General features: G+C 37.5%; 1 protein-coding gene across 2 annotated transcripts in view; it reads right to left on the bottom strand.

The window, feature by feature from the left end:
- Positions 1-3,527: 3,527 nt before the first annotated feature.
- The window catches only part of LOC119574604 (F-box only protein 21-like), a 12,686-nt gene continuing 6,213 nt past the window's right edge, over positions 3,528-10,000 (bottom strand). Inside the window, exons 3-10 of one of the 2 annotated variants that reach the window (XM_037921941.1) lie at positions 9,851-9,973; positions 8,749-8,929; positions 7,896-8,078; positions 7,283-7,473; positions 6,387-6,662; positions 5,881-6,127; positions 5,275-5,381; positions 3,528-5,154 (exon numbers count right to left, since the gene is read on the bottom strand). In XM_037921941.1, coding sequence (XP_037777869.1) covers positions 4,971-5,154; positions 5,275-5,381; positions 5,881-6,127; positions 6,387-6,662; positions 7,283-7,473; positions 7,896-8,078; positions 8,749-8,929; positions 9,851-9,973 — 1,492 coding nt within the window. In that variant the 3' untranslated portion in view covers positions 3,528-4,970. The remainder of the gene's footprint in view (positions 5,155-5,274; positions 5,382-5,880; positions 6,128-6,386; positions 6,663-7,282; positions 7,474-7,895; positions 8,079-8,748; positions 8,930-9,850; positions 9,974-10,000) is intronic. The other variant, XM_037921942.1, reaches the window with a different exon arrangement.

Genomic DNA, 10,000 nt, shown 5'->3' with positions numbered 1-10,000 from the left:
AAGAGATTTCAGAAGAATAAAAAGTACATTATAAGATTCTGTAGAAGAGAGAGAGAAGGAGAAGGGAAGGCGCTCATTGTCTGATTTTATGCAAGAGAAGAGAGGAGAAAGGTGAGAGCCGCGACTAACTTGGCTAAAATAGGCACCGAGTTCAGTAGCTACTTGAAGGTCAGAGATGAGGCTAATGTGGGGGCAGGATGAAGAGAATGTTTTCCTAATAGTTTATGGATCCGCGGAGACTGGTGTAGATGATATTCTAGAGGATACATTATTTTGCCAGCTGTTTGTCATGGAGTAACGTATGGTAAGGCAAAGATGAGCTGATGCCTTTTTAAATGATATGAGGGCTATTAAGTGACTGAGGGTGCCTCTCTCGTATCGACAGATATTCCAAGCTGCACGCTTCACCCACCATGGGACATACTTGGAAGTGTAAGGTATAGACTGCATCTAGGATATTGGCTGTGAAGAATGTCTGAAGTGGAAAAGACGGATGATGGGGGAAGATCAAGAGTAGAGAGGCAAAAGTATGCCAGTCAGGTCTGCCAAAGCCCCAGCGAGGGGGATTGGGAAGTGGGACATAGGAAGTAGGGGAAAGGAGACTAGGGCAGTGATCGCTGGAGTGAGAGTCGTCTAGAACTGACCAATGGAATTCTAGACGAAGATTAGGAGAGCCAAGAGAAAGAGCAAGACATGAGGATTGGTTATGCATGTCGAAGTGAGTGAGATGGCTTGAATTTAGTAGGATAAGGTCAGTATTGGAAAGAAAGTGTTCTAAGCAGCGTGCTTGGGAAGTAGTGGAGTCACCCCAGAGATAGATGGCGACAGATAAAGACTCCAACTATCAGGGAAAGAGGCTGGAGTTGGGAAAGTAAGGTTTCATTGGCTTTAAAATCAGTAGAAGACGGGACTGAAATAACGGTACAGATGGATGTCTCAGAGGTAAGAGGGGGAGCATCTGGGGATTAAGGCAGGGTATTTGGGAAACAAAGGAGGAGGTGAAGAGAAGATAGGCATCTGAGGGATTGTGGATGAAGGCGTAGGATGGGATGAGGTAGAAGATAGGGTGAAACGTTTGGTTTGTCTGCTGCAATAGGTAAGGCGAGTGACATAGGGGCAGTTGTGAATATTGATGAATCTGGATTGAGAATGGAAAAGGGATTTGGCTGGGAGATGGAGGGAGTAGAGGTGGGAAATTTAGGAGTAGGGGGAAGTAGTACTGCGGAAGATGTTGGGTGGAGGGGATAAGAGTGGAGTGAAGGATGGTATTGGAACAGAGAGTGATTGGAAAACCTCTTCGGCATGCTTCTTGTCTGGCCTCTCATAGAGTGAAGCCAAGTTTGTATTTGAGAAATGCTACCTCAGACTCAAACTTGTATGCAGGGCAGCCCCTATAAAATACATTATGGGAGCCACTGCCATTGGCGCATGTATGTGATTGTGCTGAGCAGTTGAACAGTCATGTCCAGGTTGGATACATAGAGGGCAGCAGGCTGTGGTGCAACAAGACTTTGCAGGGTGGCCAAACATTCACATTTATTATGGCCTGACAGGGCAAGATTCTCCTATGTAGAACTATGGAGAAGGTCATGTCTATGAAAGGTAATCTTGGCAATAGTGATTTGGGACTTACGGCAGCCTCTGGGGGAATTGTGTAGCAATGTACTGATACTGCATTGTAGTCAGCAGGGCTGGCAAGTATGTTGTCTTCACAGTCTGACCAATCCTCATCATATACTGGGCAATCAGCCGGGGAGATGGCAACAGTTCCAGTACAGGTATTAAGGGAGGAGTGGGGTTGGGCAGTGAGGTCTACCTGGGCAGACAGTGCATGGGCTTGACACTCAGATGTAACTGTAACTGTAACTTTACCTACTTGTTTTTGGAAACATTGTTGAAAGAGAAGGGTATTATCGGAAAAAGGGGCTGCTAGGGAAATCATGAAAAATCGGTCCCACATAGCTGGGCTAAACTGAGTACTCAAAAGATTTGTAGGATTAGAAATTGTTGAAGAGTGAAGACAAGAGGAGGGAGTGGTATGGACCGAGTTAGTACTGTGGGGGTGAGGGCAGTAAAGTTGAAGAGTTGTAATAAGGGAGGAGGAGGTAGATGATGATTGTGCAGGAGATGGGTTGGAGGATATTGGGATTGAGGAAGGGGTGTCTTTTGAAGGTTAACCCATAATTGACGGGTAGCATTCATAGAGGCCGGGGCCTCGCTGCCGGGGGCTTATATCGTCGCCCGAGCATGCGCGACCACTCATGCCAAATACCAGCATCCCATTCCGTTTCTTCGTAATACTACGAAGATATGTTGTATTTTCAATTTTCATTATTTTTTACAGTCTCTACTTGCCAAACTTCCTGATAAATCGAGACTGAAGGGTATATTTGTTGTTATATAGACTCCATAGTTGATCATTATTCGGTCTATAGTCCGAATAAAATAAGCAGTGTGTGGCATCATGGAGTTGAAATTGTCGGTTTGTTGCATTTTGTTTGTTTGTTGCATGGTAAAAATGAGAAAGTGTTAGAACCGACTTAATCACACTTTCACTGGCAAAAAAATAATCTTTTGCCGTGATTGTAACAATAAAAACTCATGGCATGTCCATGCATACTCTATGGCATGTGCGTACGTGCCCCCGGCAGATGGTCCCGCCATGCCATGGCATGTACGTACATGCCACCCGTCGGCAATGGGTTAAGTTATAACCTGGGTAGATGATTAGGGTTGGGTCAAGGTGACAGCACATGTCGAGGAGGGTGGTATAACGGCAGTGGTTGGAGCTGTAATCAAAGGAGAGTCAAGGGTCGGTAAACCAGAGGAGTTAGATTCAGAGGCTAGCTCATATAGGGGCATGCCTCAATGCCCCTAATAAGAGTACAAAATCTTCATTACTAGCCATGGCAAGCCTGAAATATGTGAAGATAAAAGGTCTACCCCTGCAGGGCAAGAGCTAAACAATTAACCAAGAGAATACTGTGCCCTGGCTCCCTGAGGTTGTTCATGACTGGTACAAAGTCAGCCTTTTATCCTTTAAACACAGCTCTCACACCTCAGAAATTGAACAGGGGAAGGGTTGGAGACGATAAGAGAAGGAAAGGCGAAGAAGAAAAAAACGTTCAAAATTAGTTGAGGCAAGGGCTGAGGCTCAAGGTGGGGGAAATCCCCAACATTGGGTCTTACTCTGTTTCCTAACCCCCCCCCCCCACCCCTTGCCTCAATGGGAAAAAGATAGGAGGAGGGAGCGCTTCCTAAAATACATAAGAGATTCATATTCTTAGGAGTTTTATTTTTAAAATGCATGTGCTTTACTTTGTGATAACAATGTTAACATGGAATAGCAATATAAAAATATTGGCTTAAGCTCCTCCCAGTGAGTTTGAATGATGTGATACACTGTACACTGTGACCTTTACTTGTCTGTTTGTGTTTATTTCATTCATCACTAAGCTAATGAAATCTTTTGATAATAATGTAGTAAAAATATGTAATCTTGTGAATTGGAAAGTAAAATCACTTGCTTGATTATTAAATCAACAATAATTTATTACATTATAGGTCACTGCCTTCAACATACCTATTGAACTCAAAATGCTCTATTCAGTGTCAATTTCTGGGCTTCTAGTAAAAAACTTGAGCTAAATAACATATTTTTATACGACTTAGTTAACAATAACTGTCAAGTTTATTACTGTTTTTAATCCTATATACAAAATCTTTCAGTCCTAGATCAATGAACTCTGACAAGCATTATTTTAACTGTAATCTTAGCTTATTTATTACAGAAAATGTCCAGGATATTGTTTACATGATATTAAGATTATTATAATTACTTTTATAGTGCAAAGAATATAGAATAAAAGACACTACACACACAAAAAAAAATGCGAATAATTTGAATTAGCCAAATACACAAAGAAATGTTAAATTATCTATTAGATTCTGGGAATATTAAAGATCAAAGTTTTTGCCAGTAAAGAAAACTGAGGGTACCATTAACAGAAAACTTATTTAATCAGAGGCTTCATGTTTTTTGTAAATATCACGATAAAATAAAAATCTGAATCTGTGTTCCTTTACACACCCATACACATAGCCATGCTTACTTAATTAATTCACTTAGGCAATTTGCACATATTTTTCTACATTCTCTGTAACTATTACACTAACAGTGTTTTCTAATGAATTTTCCTGAGTTACAGTTGTATAGATTATGAGGATCAGTGAGATATATGAAAAGGGAAGAAAGGAGGTTACCTGTCACTTTCTTAATTCATCTGTGAGTTTTATCTACAGAAAACAACGTAAAAAGAACATAATCTCAACCGAATGCAGTATAGAGGATTCACTTCACATGAGATATTTTCAGTGATAATGACAATGTTCTTAGGATACTTTAAATACGAATAGAACCTAAATATTTGAACTTTGTGACAAAAGATACAATAAAAATCTCTTTAGACCGAGGGGTAAATTGTACACAGACATATTTGTTTGTGTTCCATACAAAACTTATTTTTAACCTACTGGCAATAGGTACATGCATTATCCTTTGATTTTGTTTTATCGATTTTGAATATCCATAGACAGCATCACATGTCTTTAGTCAGCAAGGAATACTAAGCCCTACTTGATCTTGCCTGTTTACCCTATTCCTTGAAAATTTGAAAGAAGGAAAGAACAAGAAAAAGACAAAAGACAAAAAAAATTATCATTATTGCTGTGAACACTATTGTTATCATCACTGTTATTATAACAGCATTATCAATAATAACAGTACTATATATAAGAATCTCCCTTCAAAAAAATTCAAGGAAAGGTAATTGCTATGCTCAAGTAGTGCTTCTGGATCATCTATGGTTAAGCAAAATCAAAAAACAACATCAATAATGCATGCATACATCCACACTGACACTAATGAGTTAATCCCAACATATGCTCTGTAGTAAAATGTTATTATAATGCTATAACCATCCCCGGATTCGAAGCAGTTCATTTCTGACAGCTTTGTCTTCTGGATACTCTTGCTCGAGCTCTGCGTTGGGTATGTAGTGCGTTCCAGTGAATTTCTTGAAATATTTGCCAATATCTGAGTGCGGTATGGGTCTGGGATCTGTTGCAATTTCCAAATTCTCTTGTGCAGCGTATCTAAAATGCAATGAAAATTAAAACTTTAATCATTCACATACAAACAAACACCCCCACCCACTTATACACACCATAAACAACCACGTATAAATATCAATGATTATATATGACACACTTTACCTATGTGAGCCATCATACACCAATACATTGTAAAATGGCTGTTTTGTCTTATACAGGAGATTATAGACCCCCATTTGCTGCACCCAGTCAGATGACATCTGGCACTCCTGCAAATACATTAATTTTTTATCATGCTGCTTTAGTATATTCAACATAAATAAGTTCTGAGATTAAAACAATCAGTTTTTAATGCTCTTTTTGCATTATGCATATGTATGACCATCCCCCTTAGTATATGATATGCTATAAAAGTATATCAATATTTTGCTTAATCATTTTGTTGATTATAAAAATCAGCCTTCTCCTGGCTACATCTACAACCTATCCATACTAAATTCATTTCATTATCAACTTTGTCTTTCACATCTTCATTTCACTTGATCAATCTTACCAGCCCTCACCTTTACAGTTTACCTTTTCTCCTCATTCTTTTCAACTCTCTTGCCTCTCATATATTTCTTTACTACAAGTGTCTGTCCTAACCTTATATTCTGTTCTTTATATGTTCTATTCTATCCCCTGTTCCTCCTTCTATCCTTCCACCTTTCTTTTCTTTTCCCATTCCTTCTTTCCTTATACTATCAGCAATAATGAGTGAAAACATACCCTGTCCCAGCCAAATATCACACATGTGTAGTGGTAACGCTTGTGCTGCATAACCATTCCAGTGGCGTAGGAAACTTCTTTGTATCTTGGATTAGGGTGAATGGTTTCCATCGTAGGAATCATGCTCACTAGAATGCACTCGCTTTCATCAAGCATCTTCTCTAGTATTGTTGATGGCCCTTCTTTCAGCAAGCGTCTACATCCAGCCACGATGCGGTCATAGTGTTTTCCTAAAGTGTAGTATATTCTGTGGGTGAGAAAAATAGTGAGAGGGTTACTGTGATTCAAATTACCATGATCATATGGAGAGAGAGAGAGAGAGAGAGAGAGAGAGAGAGAGAGAGAGAGAGAGAGAGAGAGAGAGAGAGAGGAGAGAGAGAGAGAGAGAGAGAGAGAGAGAGAGAGAGAGAGAGAGAGAGAGAGAGAGAGAGAGAGAGAGAGAGAGAGAGAGAGAGAGAGAGAGAGAGAGAGAGAGAGAGAGAGAGAGAGAGAGAAACTTCTCTTACCTTAGCAACAATTCTTGGATGCTGCGATCATTAGGCATAAGAAGGCTCATGAGTTCTGTGGCCGAGCAGAACAATTCCATGTGGTCGGAAATATGAGCCTGCATCTGTGCTATGTTCATAATGTTCCTGACCATGCGTTGCAAGACTGACTTTGCATCACAGGTTGTAAGAAGTACTTGGTCGCTAACAGATCCAAGAGGAAGTTCCTTTAACAACTGTTGTCTTGTTAGCCGTCTCCCTTTGTTGAATGCATCTATGTATTCATAATCATCTACACTGAAAACCATAGAAGGAACTTTAAATATATCGTCAATTTGTAGAACACCTACGAATTATCAGAATAAAAATCTCATTCTTAAATCAATCAACACATTCCAGATTCCTCCGACCATCCCTTAGCCAAGTAATATCAAGAAGAAAATGTATATGAAGGATAATGAAAACACAGAGTTCGTTAATGATGAGCAACTCGTTCATGGTTTCTTGTCATTCTCATAGACGGAATCCTAAAGATTTTATATTCCTTACAGAATAAAAAATATGAAAAAGAAAACTAAAAATAACTTTCATGCCTATCTTTTCCTCACTTTTCTTTCACAAAAGAAGTTTTTTCAGAAAAAAAAAAAAAAAAAATCATAGTACATCACACTTACAAAAGTTTAATAAAAGAATTGCAATAATGAACAAATGTATCAGCATCAAGAAACTACAGGTGAACTCCTTTCATCTTGATATCAACTTAAGGTTAAAAAATGGCAAGCTTGGGAAACGTAGCAAGGAAATTTTTCTCTTTGGACTATTAATCCCTTTTGTCACTTTAGACTCGGGTGAAAAAAAAGGTAAATCAATAAGCATATATAAGACAAAACCAAGAAAGCAGAAACAAAATGGCCTACCTGGGCATCTTCCATTTCATGACAAAGTGTGACGGATAGTTTACAGGTTCGAGCAAGATGCCGAGGCGGTGGCATACGGCCATATATAGAATGCTTAGTGAGATTGGTATACCTTTCTTGGAAGTGAGCACTTCATTTATTAATGAATTCTTGAGATTATAATAATCTTCGCTGTTACCAGTCATTTTCATCTGAAAGACAAATTAATATACCAACAATGAATATCTGTGTAAATCTCATATATACAAAATATTAAGGTTATAAAAGCGAAGACAATAGCGCAATCATAGCGCTTAAATCCCACAAGTATTAGATATCATCAAGGCAAAATCATTACAGAAGTGCAGGTGCCTCAAAGATGCAAATGAAAGAATGCAAAAGAGCTACTGCAAGCTAAAAGAAAGTTTGGAAGTTTGATAAGATTTTCCTAATTTGCAGTAGGGAAAAATTAAATTGTAAAGAGCACAGTTCCAGGTGAAACAGATACAAAAGAAACTATCTTTGAAGAACCGTATTCTATTCTGAAAATAAGAAAATATCACCTTTGAGAATATAATCAAAATATCAATTTCTAAGTCTATTATATTATTATTATCTTAATTTTTAGGCTTACTTGATGATAAAGGACGTGATTAATACACTTAAACAGCTGCACTGTCTTCTCATAGGACCAGCGTGATTCTGTCAGTACTTCTCCAGCGGGTGTTAAGGGCACAGAGAGGGCTGGATGATTAGGGTGATTAATTCGCAGCTGTTCGCGACATTGCTCAGCTATACCATCAATCACACTGGTCATCTGCATTGGAAGGGGAAAGTAAATACCTATGCTGTAATAATATTCTTTAAAACCACATATCAATATCAGTTATAAATGATTATCTTTCCGAACTGTAACATGGCTTTATCCCAATGCCGCTGAGAGTGACACACATACATACCATGCCCACCATGAGTTTAGTTTAATATTGGTCTTTACATGTATTTGGCTCCTCAAGTAATTAAGACACCTAGGAGTCAGTTATTACCAATTTCACATCTATGCTCTTCCTTGATTTTTGGAAATATTTTTTAAAATCTTATATTGCTATTAGTAATGTTAATAACATTATAATAATTATAATGTCATAATAATAATAACAGCACTGATTTTAATAGGATCTGGAGAGAAAAACAAAATAAAAACAAAGGAAGGTGAAATCTTGTAAGGTTAAAAGGTCTACTTGTGCATTTCACTATACAAAACTACTGCGAACACTTCATTTTCTTGGTAGCATTGGATTAAAGCATCTGTTAATTACGAATCTGGAAAGTGCAAGGTAAAGAAAAATAATGTTCATGATGCAAATACAACGATCTTTGCCTATACCCATTTTAAAGTTGACATGTACAAAATATAAAAATTCTAACAAATATATGAACAAACAAAAACACTGGAAGAAAGTGAAAAGACAAATCCCCTTTGGTACCTGCTTTATGCTAATGTCAGTGTGTGGTTGGAACCAACGAGCCATCAGGATTGCACCAACTTCAATGCTCTGCTCAGCTGATGGACGGGCAACAAACTTCTCCCACTCGCACCTGCAGGCTCCTTGATACACTTCACTCATGACTTTTAACGCATAGTACTTATTTGTCAAGTTGTCATATCTGGGAAAAACAAAAGGTTAGATTTTCAGTTTCCTTCATGAGCTCTCAGTAAAAAGAATAGTTGTCATATACATTTGCAGTGCCAATACAAAAATAAGTCTATATATATCAGGAACTTTTACAGCTGTAAAGACATTTCAAAAATTAAAGAAGTGACATACATATATCAACTGCATGCTACATACAGTGCAAAAAAGGACCAGGACAAAACAGATAAGATTCAAGTTAGTTTCAAAACAAGAGAAGTTCAAAGTGATGTAAAGTAATAACATATGCAAAACCACAGCATATATTAGTTGGTTAAAATGATGAAACCAGTAGACTACCAGTATTTTCTTTTCATACAATGAATGTATGATTCAAAATAGTACTAAATAATCTTATACTGAAAACTATTTACCAAATTCAATATACTATCACGTTCTGTCTCATGAGATGAAGAATAACTTTAGGTTTTTACAAAAAAGTAGAACAGAGTTTGTTAACCATCAAACTTGAAAGAAAAAATATCTAAAGCATTATTTTGATCTTTTACAAATTACTGTCCTATAACTTAAGTTGTTATACCAATACGTACTGTACAAATGTAATCAATATAAGATGCAAAGCCAATGGCCTTTGTTAACAATACAAACCCTCATTTCTTGGGCTCATATTAATCACTATTCATGATCCATCCCATCATCCTAACGGGATTAGTACATCTAAAAAGCATAACTCTACTTAGTCAAGTGAAAGAAAAGAAAAGAAAAAAGAAAAGAAATAAGAAAAGAAAAGAAAAGAAATAAGAAAAGAAAAGAAATAAGAAAAGAAAAGAAAAGAAAAGAAAAAAGAAAAAGTAAAAAAGAAAAGAAAAGAAAAGAAAAAAAAAAAAAAGAAAAAGAAAAATAAAATTAAGAAACAATCCAAGCCATGACCTACACTGGCCTTCTGGAGTGAGAATTTTTACCATTTGCAGGTAATACTCTTTGCCAGTTTGGCCTTGGTTGCACAGGTGGTGCCGGCTGCTGTCTAACCTCTGGCTCCACAGGTTTCGTTGGATGCCTTCATTGCAAAAACGAGTCTTAACAA

This window comes from Penaeus monodon, chromosome 6 (assembly GCF_015228065.2).
Source record: "Penaeus monodon isolate SGIC_2016 chromosome 6, NSTDA_Pmon_1, whole genome shotgun sequence".
NCBI classification, from domain to species: domain Eukaryota; kingdom Metazoa; phylum Arthropoda; class Malacostraca; order Decapoda; family Penaeidae; genus Penaeus; species Penaeus monodon.
The sequence above is the reverse complement of the archived record's forward strand: the minus strand, read 5'-3'. Positions and strand labels throughout refer to the sequence as shown.